General features: G+C 35.5%; 1 protein-coding gene across 1 annotated transcript in view; it reads right to left on the reverse strand.

The window, feature by feature from the left end:
• Positions 1-17,481, reverse strand: part of DIAPH2 (diaphanous related formin 2) — a 261,936-nt gene that overhangs the window by 52,457 nt on the left and 191,998 nt on the right. Inside the window, exon 27 of the mRNA XM_049828136.1 lies at positions 14,707-14,802. Coding sequence (XP_049684093.1) covers positions 14,707-14,802 — 96 coding nt within the window. The remainder of the gene's footprint in view (positions 1-14,706; positions 14,803-17,481) is intronic.

The raw sequence follows: 17,481 nt of genomic DNA on the forward strand, positions 1-17,481 counted from the left end.
TGCATCATTTCATTTCCGAAATGTTTTGATCTTTTGGCAGCACTAGGATAATTTCTCCAGTGCACATCACTACAAGAGGACACAACTGAAAGATAGCTAGTGGGTAAAGAACTTAGAGTAAAATCCAATGGTTTACTCTAAGACATTGTAAAGTTTTTTTCACACTACGTGAGCATCTTTGAAACAGAAGACACGAATATCCAAGCTTACATTGGTCTTTCTGTTCTTCAATACAAATGAACTGTAAAGAAACTGCAGGGCATGGGAGAAGTGTTTTGGGAACATGGAAAATTCCAAGACACATCAAGCTTTTAACAGAATCTGGACTATTTTTGTCATGTTGGAACTATCTTCTTGGGTTTGCTAACGACTATCTTCGGTACTCCGTGGGCCAGATGACACCTTCAGGAGCTGAAGGCACTAAACAAAGATTTTGGGGGGTTTTGTTGGGGTTTTTGTTTGTTTTCTTTTGGTTTTATTTTCAGTAAAAAATATCCAATTTTATCTCTATTACAGAGACTTTTGACAATTTAAAGCTTTGCTTTTCTGAAAATGTCAACAGATTTTTTTCCAAGTCAGGAATTCTAGCCACACAAGAGCATTGAAAATTGTGTTTGAAGATGTTACTGCTGACATCTGGAGGGCAGAACGCTCTCCAAAATCAGGCACTGGACTGCAAGTAAGAGAAGAATTGCCTGTAACTCATGATAATAAATGTGGTGCTTTAATAGGTTTAAAACAGAACAAGAGCAATTGCTTGGTAAGAAATGCAAGGTGCTTTATGTTTTGTCACTCATCTCCCCTGCCCTATAATAATTTGTTTAACATTAAGTTTTACTTTTATTTATGAGAGCCCTTTGTATTCATCCTGAAAGAAAATAATACTGCAGGTATGTAGACAAAGCGAGTATGAAACAATCACAGGAAATTACAGAGCATTATTTGCCAAAGTTCTGCAGGAGAACAAAACCTACAAATGATGGCATCTAATGACCTGTATCTAGAAAACTATCAGTGATAATTCAAAAACAATCTTGATATTATGTGAAGCTTCAGTGCAAAAAAGAGTTATACAGACAATTTCAGAGAGCTCTCTGAACATTAAATGTTCCTGTGATATGCCAGCAAAGCAAAAACCCACATCATTTATGCTGTTCTGGAAGACAAACAAAAAACCAACAGACCAGAGCATATTGAAGCTGTTCAGGGTATTTCTACCAGCAAATCTGTACCTCTGTGCATGTGCAGTCCCTCTCACGCACACCATCTTACCCCCATATGGGAAGAGATAAATGTTTCAGTGGATATTTAAATACACAGGTGCCATATGCAAATGCCTGGCCTTAATATCAAATGATAAGGTCAGCTATGCATTCACATCAGTCCCTATCTACAGGCTCACCCTTACGTGCACTTGTATGGGGCATCACGTCTTCCTAGTGTGTCTTCAACAGCTGACAACTGATACTCAGGCACAACACGTTTTTATATTTTTCTCTCTCGTGATGTAATTTTTATCCTCCATTATACTTTAAGTGGCCAGAATTACAGAAATATTCGCAGAACTTGGACTGTATCTCCATTCAATGAAGAACAATTTCTCTACAGGTTTTATGTTCCATTGGATTGCTTTGTCTTTGAATGTTTCATCATTTCAACTACTTTTCTAACAATAAGAGCTCTAACAGAAATGCAATTCCAGCAAACCGCTAAAACAGCTTTTTAAAAGCTTATACGTACCTCTAAATTCTGTCCCCTCACTGTTACAAAACTTTCCAATTCTTTAACAATACATTTTAAAAGATTTTCCTAAGAAGTTTAAGCACAACACAGAAATAGATTTAAACTCTGTTCACTTAGATGATATGTTGCTAGTGCTTTAAAGGAAAATCATGATTGCCTTCAGTGAAGAGATATCATCTTTTTCTGAAATGTATATTCCGTAGTAATAGACTCTATATTATTTCAACAGAAAATAAATATTCAAAAGACTCCATAAACATAATTCTAGCTTCCTTCAAAGTGGTTATCCATTCAGAGAAGAAACGAAGCTCTTAGTAAATCTCCCTTTATGGTTTTCACTCTAGTAAAGAAGATTTAAAAATAAAACATGCTTTTGTCAAAACCATCTTGTAATGAGCAGTGTTTACACTTAAAGAAATTATGAAGCATTTTTGGAATGTCTGACAAAAGTGATGAAATATTTTTTCAGGATTGAATCATCAGATAAAACTTTTATTTTTGTAAGGAAATCATTAATTAATTTCCAAACAGTTGATTCAACATCTTGCTAGATTTTAGTCAGTCTCCAGTAATGGTGAAATTTGGGTTTATTCTCAAATCAACTTAATTCAAACTCAAACTATGCTCTACGAAGTCATAAGGACCTTTTGTGTCCTCCCTCCAGTTCTATTTGATCCATAACTCTTGCAGAGCATCAAGCTACATAATTTGACAACGTAACTCGATTACAGAAGGAAAATGCTGTACCTCCTTGAAGTTCGAATATTTCTCCCTCTGTCTTTTACTGAGCAAAAAACCCAAATACATTCTCATCTGCTTAGTCTGACTGACAGCTTCTACAGACTGACCTAATGAACCTTTCAGCCCAAGAGCCTTCACACATCCCCTGATAAGTGGTGAACTGAAGTTTTACCTTGGGCATTGTCTCGTAAACCACCAATGATATCACTGTAGTTCCAAGGTCTCCAAAAAACCTCATTGTAAACACTTGAGGAAGATAAGCTCCTGCGGGAATGCTGTCAATAAGATATTTTTTTTTTTCTATTCTGTTATTTTAGAAATCTGTTCACATAAAAATAAAAAAAAATATACTCACAATAACTGAACGTTTTCCCTATTTCAGTGTGATATGTCTATTTTTCTTTGTAACTTAAATTTGTAGGAAAAAATGCAGAGAGGCTGACGTTTCACTCCAGTAATATATTTACGGGGTTACAGGCACATAGACACTGTTGCACAATTTTATATACCTGACTTAATAATTATTTAAATAGAATCCTCTTCAACAACAGAAGAAATACCTAACGCATTAACAGAAAACGGAAGAAAAACCCACAGAAATCACAAAGAAAATGAGAAGTAAATATAATATAGATCTAACAAAGAACTCCAGTATCTAGTTTATTTTTAGACATCCCTCTGGCAGAGACTGTGCAGTATGTATATGGTTTTCAAATAACAATATTATGATGTTATATACTTCCATGAGAGGGTAAAAGAGGATGCACACACTGATAGATATAATAGTTACAACGTTCTCACAAATGTATCACTTATTCCTCAAAAAAACCAGGAATATAATATGCAGATATCTTCTACTGAGACAAACACAAACAAATAATCTCAAAGGTTATCTTCTGCAGTACGTTTTAGAGAGGACGAAACAAAACTAACTCTGTCAAGGTTGGTGTCTTGGTTTTACAGAATATAAATTGTTCTAGGATTTGGAATTATCGTTACTCAAAATATATCACTGCTAGATTTATTATTAACCTACATCATCAATATCTCACATCTTTTTTTATTAATAATTAAAAATAACTTCACCCTAATTGTAGCACCCTTTAAAATTTAACAGTATTCAAACTGAAACAATCTAACAATACAAATGTATTAAAATTAATAAGCACTGATAGTTTTTAGGATGTGAGAGCATTTTCGGAACTACATATATTACAAAGGTAACAGCTCAGCTACATTATGTTGAGGCAATAATGCACAATAATTAGAGGAACCACCTGTGCTAGTTTCGGAAACGTAATGGAGGTACTGACATGAAGGTGTGTTAAAAATGTTGATTGACCAGGTCTCAATATGCTCCCTGATATTTAAACTTGCCTGCAGCACAACAGTAGGAAATGTAATCCGACAAAGCGCATTGCCATGCAAAGTCAGACCTGTAGTCTTTTAAGCCCAATATATTATTAATGAATGGGCAAAGATGCTTTGTAGAAAGATGAAAAAAAAATCAGAGTATAAAACTAGCCAACAACTTGCCAATGCACAAAATATCTTTCTAAAATTATCTTCTCCAAAATTCCTAGAAGCATAAAAGTAATCAAATTCAGGCTGAGCTGATATTACAAAATCTGTACCCCGAAATTGGTAAAATTTTCCACTTGTAATAAGCTACAAAGATCAAAGTATGGGTTTTTTAGTAGCATGCCTCTAATTAACATCATAATAATAGCAAAAATTTAAGCATAGAAAAAAATAACACAGATCATATAAAGTCTTATCTATAACTCTAATTAAGACCAGTTTGCTTCCTCAGCTAAACTATTCTACTTTTTCACAGGCAAATTCTTCTGTTTCATGGTATTTTCTGTTGTCTATCATTGACTTCCATTCTTTGATCTTGTATTTGCAATGGTACTCTCCAGTTCAGTAGCTTAATCATTCATTACAGTATGCTAAAAATAAATTAAAATTGCTCTTTTGCATGAAAATCTTAATAGGAACATTGAAACTTGACCAGTATCATGTAACTTACTGTCTTTCCATCAGAAATTATTGTTTGTCTAGAAACAGTCTTCTGTAAAAATTAAGCTAAATGAGAATTACGCAAGTCAGTGAACAGAATAAAATATTGACAGACAAGTGGCTATAAGGAATTGATTAATACACCTGAACTGCTCAGCTCTCCCAAATACTACCTTACTGAATGCTATGTAGAACAAAAAACTGGAGGGGAGGGGGGGTGGGAGGGTGGGGGGAAGTGAGTTTCCTCCCTGTTGGTGAAACTTTTGAAAAGAAAAATAGTAATACCCTCAAATTATTCTCAGCTGACTTATCTAAAAAAAGGCATCCAGCCAACTGCTGAAGGTGGCCATTACAAAGACATCACCAAACCCACCACACAATAAATCTCAACAAGGCATACAGGGAACAAGCTGAAAATAAATAAAACAAGATTTCTCTTTCTCTGCAAGAAATAAGCAAGGTACTTAAGCTGTAAAGAGACAGAAACACGGTCTGCTCCAGAGAGGAAAACGATGTAATATGCAGCAATTGCCCCAGGTCTGTAACAAGCACAGCATCCAGCAAGTCTCATAATTGCTGCAGTTACACACAACGGTGCCCTTTCTAGGCATTTCTGTCACTTGCCCTGACATTTGCACCTCAGTAAGGACTTTTGCTCTGTTGAGATTAAACAAACTCATTACCTATAATAATTCCATCCACTGAACAGTAACTCCACCTGACTTTATAAATACAAAGTACCATTTTAGATTTCCTACAAGCTTCTTTTATCCCTTTAAACACTGGACTGACAAAATTTGATGCCATGCTTGAGAAACTTATATGCTGCATACAACCCTTTCCTAAATTGAAAGTGATGCTGTATTTTCATAGAATAGTTCGGGTTGGAAGGCACCTTTAAAGGCCATCTAGTCCAACCCCCCCTGCAATTAGCAGGGACATCTTCAACTAAAGCAGGTTGCTTAGAGCCCCATCCAACCTGACCTGGAATGTTCCCAGGGATGGGGCATCTACCATCTCTCTGGGCAACCTGGTCCAGCGGTTCACCACCCTCACTGTAAAATATTTCTTCCTTATATCTACTCCGAGTCTACCCTCTTTCAGTTTAAAACCATTTCCCCTTGTCCTATTGCAACAGGCCCTACTAAAAAGTCTTTCTCCAACTAAAAGTCTGTCCCCCAATGCATGTCAGTAGTTTGAATCTTTCCCTAGACAGCTGAGAACTACACAGTTCTACCTGGTTTGAATATTTCAACTACTTTTTTCCCCAGGTATTTCTGTATACAAAAATGCATTAAGCTAGGAATACTCAGGGATGTTTTTTATAGCTCCTTTGTAATTATAATGCATCGCTCCATGCTAAACCCCGAGAAAACTTACATGCAAATATAACTTCAGGATTCCTAAAAGATGAATAAAAAAGGACACTACTTAATGCCAGACTGCCTGGCTGCACAGCCTTCTTCTGCCTACAATAGACCCTGGACTAACGTACAGCTTGTTGCATGAAGAACAGACACTCTAGAGAGTCAAAAAAAAGGTTTGGGCTAGCCACAAAGTGAAACTGAATCATTAAATTTATTACCAGCTTAAAAAAAAAAAAAAAAAAAAAAAAAAGCAGCTGCCAGAGCTAGACTGTTCTTTCAGCACCAATGCTGAGATATGCCAGCTTTGAAAGACCGCAGAACTATAGCATTTATTTACTCACCTGTTCAATGATGGAAGGGGGAGTACTGCCCACTTCTGTAAAGAGCTTTCAGATTTTCAGATAAAAACAACACAATGAATACAGAGTAATAGCACCAATACACTCTTATAAACCCACCGCTTGTTTGACTTCAGAATAAAACACAGGGGTGGGGCAGGAATCCATTAGACTGCTATTAACAAACCTTCCCCCAGATAACAATTTTAAAACATTGAGAACCTATTGTAATTGAAAAATAAAAGACTATGGTTTCAGGGCAAAAGTACTTCAGATAAAGTACTGTAAAAATGTATAAACAATTTGCTAGAGAATGTTGTTAAGACAAAGATGGTAGAGAATGTTCAAGTCACCTTGACTTTTTTTTTTTTTTTTCCTGGAGGATCAGGGACTTAAAATGTAAAAGTAAATAGAGAAGAAAGTATTAAAAAAAAAGAAAAGTTGATGGGTTGCACTGTCAAGTCCATATGTAGTGCCCTCCTACCCCTTTCTCCTGGCAGAGCTTTTCTATCATTTTTAGAAATCTTTTTAGCCTCTTTCTCCAACAGGGACTGCTTGCCTCTACCTGTCCCTCTGTCACTGGACACCCTGGCTTAGATCCATAATTTAACCTGTCATAGATCATTAAACTAAAAACTTTAGTAAAGTAAAAAGAGTTATGGCAATATACAGCAACTGAGATTCTGGCTTCTCACACAATGACGTAATTGCCTAACTACTAATACATGTCTACTGCTAAGATGGCATCAGTACTTTGTAACTAAACACTATTATTTTGGGTATGCTGAGCAGAGAATCTCATTTTCTCTTGATAATGCAAAAAGAAAATCAGAATTTGCATTATTTGTTCTGTTACATCATAACCCATAGGGTGAATATTGTTTTTGCAGAAAGTAAACTAATTAAGTTGTTACAGTCAAGATGACAACCACTAATAAAAAAAACTGGGACAGTCTCTCCCTGCTGAGGTTAGAGGACTGTCAATTCTAAACTATGTGCCTAAACCAGGATGGAACAGAATGCATCCCTATCTGCAAAATAACCATTTTGACCTAATGCGAGTTAAATTAATCCGCTACCGAGTCATACACTGCAACAGTGATTTTCACCTCTTTCCTTTCCTTTGCATTCATTATGTATATATATTAAAATATTAAAGCCAAAGTGCATTACCTCAGTAAACAGTACTGCGGTAGAAAATTTTTCAGAGAGAAGTGTTTCACAATAATTGCATGATAACAGTGTCAGTGCTGACAAAGAAAATTCAAATGTCCAAATGTAAATTAGGTTAGCCTTGCATATCATTCATTACTACTCATGTAGTTGGTAAACGAATGCATGAATATCACTTCTCTGTGTGTAAAACTAGTTTCTCTAACTTCAGCTACTGCATACAGATGTAGCCAAAACTCAGTTATCCATCTCTAGAAATGTAGGACTTCACATCTAGTAAGACATACCTCATTAATATAGAACAGTTTTCAGATTCAGTGTGAATTAAAAAATAAATAAATGCAGAACTGTGGGTTACTTCCAACTCATACAAAATTCTACCACATGAACTTGGCAGCCTCCTTCTGGATTACTCTTTTGGAGAGGCTGGTTACTATGAACAAATCTCTGGTTCTCAGAAAAGCTTTGTTTTAGTTCTAAAAATCTATTTCACAACATAGGACATTCAAAAAGGCTTTTGGAATTCTAAAGGCTTTTAAGAGCTTCAGAACCAACTGTGTCAAGGCAACTCTTAGAAAAAGAAACTCTATAATATACACTTTCTATGAACTCTATAGCTGTTCTGGGTACCTGCAGAGCCCTATGATGAAACGGACAAAAACAACTTTAAAGAAATAAATACAGCAGTCAGTTTCAATGCCTGCAGCAACTGCCACAGTCCTGCCATTGGCTGGCAGAAGCTCAGATGTTGCATGATGCAACTTACAAATGTCAAGAGGCTGTAGAATAATCCTCAGTACTTCTATGTAATTCTCATAATCATTAACGGGCAACGTGGTTTTACTTCAAAAGGAAACAGGCACTCTGCTATGTCTTAATTTACAAAAATTAGAACTTTATACTTTGGGATCTTAGGATTTGATGAGTGAAGCAATACCAGTGTTGGGTTTTTTAAAATGCTAAAACTTGAAAAATGTTCTGATACTTTCAGTATAAAATCTTATGTAATGCTTTTCCAGAAGAACTTACAGGGCATACTTTTCATACTACACTGAAACACATTTTGAAGCACTTACACTAATAAAAGCAAGGGGCACATAATTCTCCTTAGCCTATGGAAGTTATTAAATGCTTTAGATAAATGACAAACTCAGATGTAATTAGTAACAATTACATAGCACCATCTTTTTGAAGGACATTTTTCAGAATGTGTATATGCCATTGCCTTTTCATGGCATATTTTCATTTATTCACGTAAAATTCTTGTCTCAAAAAAAAAAAAAAAAAAAAGGCAAGTAACAACTTTGAATTAGACAAAGCAGCAGCAATACATACAAGGTCTAGAGCTCACAATACCACTTTTCTATGCCTGTCCAGTTTACCAAACATTCATAAGTACTTTACACACCCTATGTCAATATGTGAACAATCCTGTGTATACCAAGATCAAAGAATCAGTTTGAAAGACAACTCATCAATCTTCAATACTTGCACCAGGGAAGGGTGATTAACACAATAACACAGGTGAAAACAATTATTCAAATGTATACAGTTTTTGCATTTTTGTCTTTATGTCCATACACTTATAGGGCATGAGGTGTTTTCAGAGCCGCTTCGTTCCCTGCATGCTGAAGGGTGTTGTCCGTCTAAAAACCTGGAGAATCCAGTCCAAGCAGGCCGGAGGTTAAAGTCTGCTTTAGTTCCTTTTTCCCTCCCTTTTTCACTTCTCCTTCTCCCTGCTTCTAAGTGGAATTCCTCTGAAATGCCAAGTAAAACCTCTGCATACTACAGCTGTTGCTTTCATGCAAAGATACCAGAATAATATATTATCTAATATTACTCCTTTAATTACAAGACCCATAAGCTAAAGTGCATACACAGTAAAAACAGATTACACCACAAATACCTATTTTTAAATAGCTTTGAGACTGTTTACAGAGCTCTCTGGACTAAGGTAATTTGCTAAGACTCAATTTGAATGGTGCTATAAATACATTTTCCTTACACAACCCACATTTATATTTAGAAATAAAAGCAAACTTAAATCTCACAATAATGCCTTGATGGCAAACCCAGTAAATTTATTATTGGTAATCCCTGTTTAGCTCTTGCTATTATAGTTGTGATAATTCTGAAGCACTTAGATCATACGTGTAAGTCTCATTAGTCCCCGATTCCTGACTGTAAGCAAAAATACCTCCATTATATAACTGAGGTAACACACATGCTTTTAAATACTCAGCTTCTCAAAGTAAAATAACAATAAATTAAGAGATACTAGTTGAACAGAACAATAGGAATATTAGTTCTTTATCACGGGATGTTTAAAAACATGACAAAATACATTTAAAATACATACTTTTTTTTTTAACTTGAGATGGGCTTTTTAATAGTCATTATGGGTATTTCTAACCTCAGAACAGATACTTAATGATAAAGACGATGACACACTGTTCAACTGAAAAACAGCTAACAAGGCTACTCAAACACCGTTTTCATTGAGCACAAATCGTGATCTGTTAAAAGTGCACCTACCACATTATTGGATTTTAACACTGATCAATCTTCTCATCAATTCACAGACAGATGTAAGCATGTCAAAAATCAGTTTATTTACAAAACTGCCACATACAAAATGACTCACAATGTTTTCAGGAAGGCAGACATGCTTTGACTGAAGATTTTTATTTGAATGTTTTAGATGAATAAGGATTGCGCACCCAGAAACCTAACTAACTCTCAAGAAATTATTTAATATAATCAATGCCAAGGTAAACAAAGAAGTCAGCCTTTAATTTCAAGCATAGCTATGTCTTCAAGCAGAAGACACAAAATTCTTACAACTATAACATTTTTATCAGAATTCTGATGAACTTTGATGTAAACTATGCACCTACTTTTTCTTTGTTTTTTTTTAAAAAAGCACATATTAAATTAAAGGAAGTGTCTGAATGCCATCTGAAAATTACCAGAAGTCATTAAAAAGCAGTAATATTCCATTGCCTCAACTCCTTTTTATCTTACAGAAGTTAAACAAGCGGTGGCAGCACTTCAGATGGCTTGCATAAAAGATTCAAATTAGATGTTGAAACTGAAAAAGGGAGGTGCGTATTTTCTCCTTCACTCTCAAGCTGTACTGCAAGTATGGAAATAGTAATGACAGTGTAGCAACTCTCAATAACATCAGATTCAGAAGTTCCTAAATTGTGCCTATTATGCATCTCACTATTGATGTGCTTTTGATGCATGGATTAAAAAATAAGCCAAAATATGTGTACTAACAGAGCACATTAAATACTTCATAAATATACTTTACACTGAAATCTAAAGCAGAAAGAACCTGCATGTATGTTCCTTATAGCTATGCTTTCCCTGTAGTGAAAGACTACAGAAGTAATGCCACGTATTATCACTGCAGTTGCAATAGTTTGGATATATAGGGCAGGGCACTAGTTATTAACACTTCTAAAAAAATCAAACCAATTCTGCAAAAAATTTAGCAGCTTAACAGAAAGAACCCTAACAGAATAGTTAGCTCCATGCAGAAATTTGCTTAAACTAATATTAGAGAGAAAATATTCCTGAATCAGTCGTCCTTAATAACATCATAGCCCAAGGCCAGGAAAAAAGGTCAGGGGTAATTGGTGCAACAGTAGCGCTGGACACACATTTTAAACTGGTACCCTGTCATGAATGCCACCTAATACTGTTCTTTATTATACTCTCATTCCAGTATTAGCAAACTTGCAAAAGACAAGTATATTTTTGGAAGAGGAAGCAAAATTTCGAGGAACGGATTTCTCATTATTATTTTATACCCTCTATAAGCAAAGCAATCTACTGAAAGCACAATCTCCATACTTAGAATCCAGTATAGAAACAGTATAAAATCCAGCTAGAAACAGTAAAGATACAGTAAATAAGCTTAGGAGAGAGAAACCACACAAACTTTTTTTTCACATTGAAAAGTCTACATAACAAAGAATATATAAGAGTACAATGAAATGAAAAACTAGGGGAGGAGGACAGGAATTTTTTATTTTTACTTCCATGACCTGATAACAAAAAGATTTTCACTGAAAAAGTCTATAGTTTTAAAGCAACCCATTTTAAGTGTAGCTTTTCATTTACAGGCTTAGCAAACAAACAAAAACAATGCAGTTCAACATATTTTAAATGCTTTACTTTTCCAAACCTGTCTGTACACTTCATGAAAATTTTTTTGCCCAGTAGGAAAACCGCAACATTTAATAGTCCCCCACTGCGCAGAGCTGCCATTCTAGACGAACAGAGCACCATTCCCTTCCTATCTCCACCTCTTGCCCAGCCAGTCTGTCTCTTACTCTTTAAATATTTTAAAGACACCACCGTGTTAAGTACAAACATATGCTACAAGGTACACCAGTGACCTCTGCAAAAAAAAGTCTAATTGAACAATCTTTGGTAGAATGACACTCTTCTGGGGTAGTTGTAGGCCCGTAGTATTTGGAGCTCTGTTATCCAAATGAAATGATCCCTCCTAGGTCCAACCTACTCACCTCACCTAAACCTAGCAGTGAATACATGCCATTGCAGCGGTTTTTCTTTTGGAAAGTTGTGCGTTTTTTCCTTTGAGCCAAACTGATCAAGAACGCCACTAGTAGTGATGCTACAGTTTGCTCCTTTAGTTATGTTTACTCTGTGAAACCACTGGAAGAAAATTTTCATGGTCTACTGGTTGTAACCACTGAGAGGGTTGTAACCTTCCATAGTTTTCATTTTCACCCTGAGCAGATGAAACAGAATAAGCAAGTTTGCAACAAGACAGATCTAGAGCACATACATGAAAATGTACACCAAGTGAACTTACTGTATTGCTGAGCGGTTTTTTTGGTGCATTATTTTGTTTGTGTTTTTTTTTAGTTTGTTTTTAGGCTTTCTGTAGGGACTACCTGTTACCAAGTAATTAATAAAACTGCCAAAAGCAAGCAAACAAAAGTCATTGTTTGTCCTCACAAGATTTAAACCACCAGCCGCAACTGATGGACAAAAATGAAATCTGTGCCCAAACAAGCAGAAAACAATTTTTTTTTTCTTAGACTGTGTCGGACACCAACACAAGTTTAAGCTCAAAACTTTGTTGTGCAAGTCAGACTTACAAAAGAGCAGCATCTAATTTTTTTTTTCCCCTGTGTGTTAAGAATACACACTGATTACAGAGACTGTGCAGCAAGTTCTCAGTGATGTATGGGAAACTCCTACATTGTGCACCATGTATAGACAGTACTATATCATTTGTTATATGCTTACCAGTCACAACCACGAGACCCAGCAAGCCCGGAAATACCACAACCTCTTCTTTCCATATCTTTCATTTATTTACTCTTCCTTCCTTCTGCTGAACCATGGGAAGCATGGAGAACTGTTTACCAAAATCTCACTGGATGAAACTCTCCAGAATACTGAGAGTCTATTGATAGTACCAATGAGAAAACTGTCATTGTCCCTTCCACTTTTTAAGGAGAGAGAGGAAAGTTTGTAAACTTGGTCCCTGCTTTTTTAATGCTGTAAATCACTGCTTTGAGATGCCATAGCCATATTTTTAAGTGTCTTCTGGGTTGTAGACAAGTTACTGACTACCTGTCATGTATGTTCCTAAATCACATGAGAAAATTTCCATAACAGTTGAAATCAGTTAGTTGACTGGGACCAACATTTATTGCTTCTTGTCTAAATCTTTAGTTACACCCTAAAAACTTAACGGTCTTACCCACTTATGAGAAGACTTACAGTTGACCAGAGCTTGGAAACAGATTACCTAGACCTTTACTCGCAATAAGTTCCCCAAAGTCAATCAACTGCTTATTAACAGCCAGATCCCACTAGAATATCAACTGATACAATGAAATTTCAAACGCACAGAAGTCAAAGTGACTATATGAAACAGAAAAGAAATAAAAGGGATTTTTTAATTAGCTCTGCCCCTTATTGTTGCAGAGGAGTCACTGGTTTTGGACCTGGCTTCAGGCATCTCCTTGGCTTTCTCAGCTGCAGCAGATTTTCGCCATCAACTCTGGTCCCTGGGAAACTTTTCTTTGTCACCACTGGGTGACAAATCTCTCCTCAAGCCAGAACACAGACAGACCATCTCTCACATTGATATTTCTCAAGATATGGAAAAAACCACATTTTGATCGAGGAGTTCTTTCAGTTCTGATCTGAGAGCAGAAACAAGCTCTGAATTAAGAACAATACTGAAACTGTAGCAGAATTCATTTCTTAGTATGAACAAATTATATAACTTATTTTCATCTTTTCCAGAAGATCAGGCATACGGCAAATTAAAAATAATTCTATTGGTAAATGGTCTTTGCCAGCTAGGTGAAAGAGCATAGTAGAATTTGCCTTTACTCTTCTGTTCCTCTAAAAACCAAAATAATCAGCCAACATGGATCTAACCCTAGCTCACTGAGGATTAGGTAGATAAACATGACTTATTTATAAAATAAGATGGCTCCACTTTGCCAAACCTTTAGCAGCGCATATCCAACATAAGCTTTTGATTTAATGCCAAATAACTATAATCTTTCAACTGTAAATTTAAGACTGTATTTTTTACTGTAAGATGTGTTTTAAAAGAGAAATTGCAAAATACACTATACTACCATGATCTTTGATGAAAAATAAATGCAGAGTAAATATAGTTCACAACCTGTATGCAACTGGCGTATCATAAGCAAAGGAGAATTGAATAGAGAAAACCCTGCAGTTGCTTAGCCCTCTCTCAAATTTTCTCAAAACCAACATTGCAGGAAGCAATAATTGCTCAGACTAAACCAGTACACCAGACTAAATTCAGTACAATATTATTGTCTCCCTGAAGAAAGTGAAGCTACTATATTGTAAATTGACTTATACAACTACACACACTATGACTTCCAACCAAACCAGAACATATCTAAGACCAGTGCTTGAAAAAGACTATCAGCTATATGACCAAACTCTTACTGATGTAAGAAGCTAATACTTTTCACAGCACCATCTACTGTAAATTAATTATACTTACGGTTTTAAAGATTAAGACAAACATACTTTGTGCAGCAATGTTTTAAATGCCATTTCAAATACAACAGGAACCATTGTCATATCTTAGAGCACACAGCTATCTGAAGATAGAACTATCAAGTTAAAAATATGTGATCACAAAGAGCATGCTGAGTTTTCACAGTAGCTCAATGACCAACAGTAGCTCAATGCTTTTCAGGGAAAACTGTTGGTAAATCTCTGCAAAACAACTTTTGCCCACTCAGTTTATAACTACTGGTTTTTAGAAAGCATCTTACCTTGTCCTCTTGGTGTTCGTTTCCTGCGATCTCTGAATGCTGCTCCTGACTGCAAGGCTTCAAGCAGACTATCCATCACTCCTGTCTCATCACCCTCTAGAATAGGAGAAAAATAACATTAATCTCAGTGCAATAGAAATCAGACTTTAGCAAGACAAAAAGTAAAAGTGTTGTCAAGTTTACATAACACTTCCAAATGGGAGGCATATACATTTTAATGTAATGGATGTTGTCAGTGCTTCAGGTATCACTGCCTAGTTTGCATATGATGCTCTATTAAGAAAAATTGATGCCAATCTTACTGTTCTTTCAACTTGGAGATGTTATCTTGTGCATTATTGATAACATCTTCAGCGTGCAGACAGACAGCTGCTGGTGAGCATCTGCTGTTTCACTGTTAAATTCTTTTAAGAGTTTCCTGAAGTAGAAACAGGTCATCTCGTTTTGATTTAAGCATTGCACGTGGAAAATATGATGAAACTGAATGGCAAAAAGTTAAATATTGTAGTACTGCAAACATTTCATATGTTGCCTCCCATCTTCATGATGCATTAAATCCTTGGGGAAAAATAAAAATTATCTATACGACATGAGAGGATACATATGCCATATGCTACACATGTAACAGTATACCATGGATGAACTTAAGGTTTAAGAGAAGGAAAGAACAAAGCGGGTAGAATCATGCAGTGAAAGCAGGAAGCATAATATTTCTTAAAAGCTGAACTCTACTTCTGCTAAATCTTTCTCTTGCTTTTTTCATATCCAAGCTAACCTGTAGCCTTTAAATTGCTGGACTTTATGGTGCATTATGGAGATCTGGGTAGAAAGATTACTTCCTTTTTATGTATTTAAGTCTTTAACTTCCTTTGCATTTCAGTCTGTTAATAACAGTTGATAGCAGCATTCAACAGCGCGAGAAATAGAGGTCAAAGAACTGCAATGTTACAGAACTATTGATGAATGCCTCTTTTTCTGTTCACGTCTGCGTTATAACCCAAAACTAAACTATAGACTAGACTCAGCAGGTAGGTGGACATTTTATTCACATCTCTCAGGCTTCAAGTTAATATAAATTTCCCCATCACAGAGTGGGAAGATAATTACTTTATGCAAAAGATTTACATTACAGTAAAACACTTATGACTCACACAAAGTGTAGGAGGTTAAATGCACATTCAAGCTCTCAACTGTTCAAGTTTAAAAGGAACTTATTAATGCAAAAGGTATTCTGCCCTGGTTCTCTATTACATTTAGATTTATTAGACTAAATCCAGACCTGATATAAGAGCACACCAATCCTAGAGCAGTACCTGGTACAGATTTCTACATGATGATCATCAGTGTAACTACTTGATAAATTTAAATTATACATCAACGTCATTTAAACCATTACGTATAACATACAACACATACATAGAGTTCTCTCCAGTGCAAGATGAAAGGGAGCAGAGCAAGAGTAGCAACCAGCAGAAGACTCTGAAATACCAGTTTTAATTACATTCCATCTAAAGCCCTTAAAAAACTAAGCTCCTGCAAAACAAGTGAATTAGCTTCTCTCGATTCACACTCAAATATATAAAGCCAGAATCTTGTCTAAAGCATACAACATAATTATTTTTCTTTGTGCTCCTTATCCTACACATGCTTATTCATTGATTTATTGTTGGCTCTGTATGAAATTTATTTCCTAAATCAAAGGTCTGTGAATACACTTTGTCCAAACTAATACACATCAAATTGGTCTGAAACGTTTAATCAATGTGACTGCAATAAATAGAATTAGTTAATATGTTAGAATATTTTATGAACAGAAAAATTACAATATCATTCAATCTTCATTAAAAATAAAGAGTTGGCAGAGTTTATTCAAAGACAAAAATCCTTCAATACTTCATAAATGTTTATGCAGCCTTGAACTTCTTTTTTGCTGAGTGTGCTACTCTACCTGCTAATTACTGCAACTGCTAAAAACCACCCTAGATTTGGAATATCAAGATATACAATATAACGACACATGAATTAAAGAAGCTCTAGAGCACAGTGATGAGATTTTTTAACTCCTCAAAGAAATTTATGCTAGGTCTGAACTCAGCACTGCATCTTAATCAAAGTCATCAGGTGATTAAGTGGGAACTGGACATAGAACTGCATTTTCAGTTACCCTTCATTAAAATTCATAAATAAAATTCAACAGAAATTTCAGCCTTTCCCCAGAGTTCTTGCTGAGATAGTTCACTCATGAGCTATGTCCTTGACTTGCCTTTTGTTTTTTTATGTTACCTACAGCAACTTGTAGACACAAATTGGAAACAAAGACAAAAACCACCAGAAGTTTCTAAATTGAGAAAATTCCAACAGAAATTGTCAGTGGAAATAAAATACATAATCCTTACTTCACTTTTAGATATCTTCTATTGTACACAAGGATAGGGTTTTCACCCGCAACAAGTAATTTTCTTCCTCGTTCTTTCTTTTCCAAGTTGGTCCCAAGCATTAAACAGACAGCAAATGTATGCATGCATGCAAAAAAAAATAAATTTGCAAGCTGTTTGGTCTTATGACTGGCTTTATAAGGCTTGGATTAGCCTTAGCAAAGAGCCAGATTCACTATAGGTATTAAACAGAACTGAAAAGGCAAAATAATTCTTAATCATTAATTGATGTGTTAACAACAGGCCCGATTTGTTTTAATTTGGATTTCACACTAATATTCTACTGCAGAATTGGTTTAGTACAGTCTGCTTTGAAAATGAGTGCGTTTTTAGGAGGTTA

This window comes from Accipiter gentilis, chromosome 24 (assembly GCF_929443795.1).
Source record: "Accipiter gentilis chromosome 24, bAccGen1.1, whole genome shotgun sequence".
Classification (NCBI taxonomy): Eukaryota; Metazoa; Chordata; class Aves; order Accipitriformes; family Accipitridae; genus Astur; species Astur gentilis.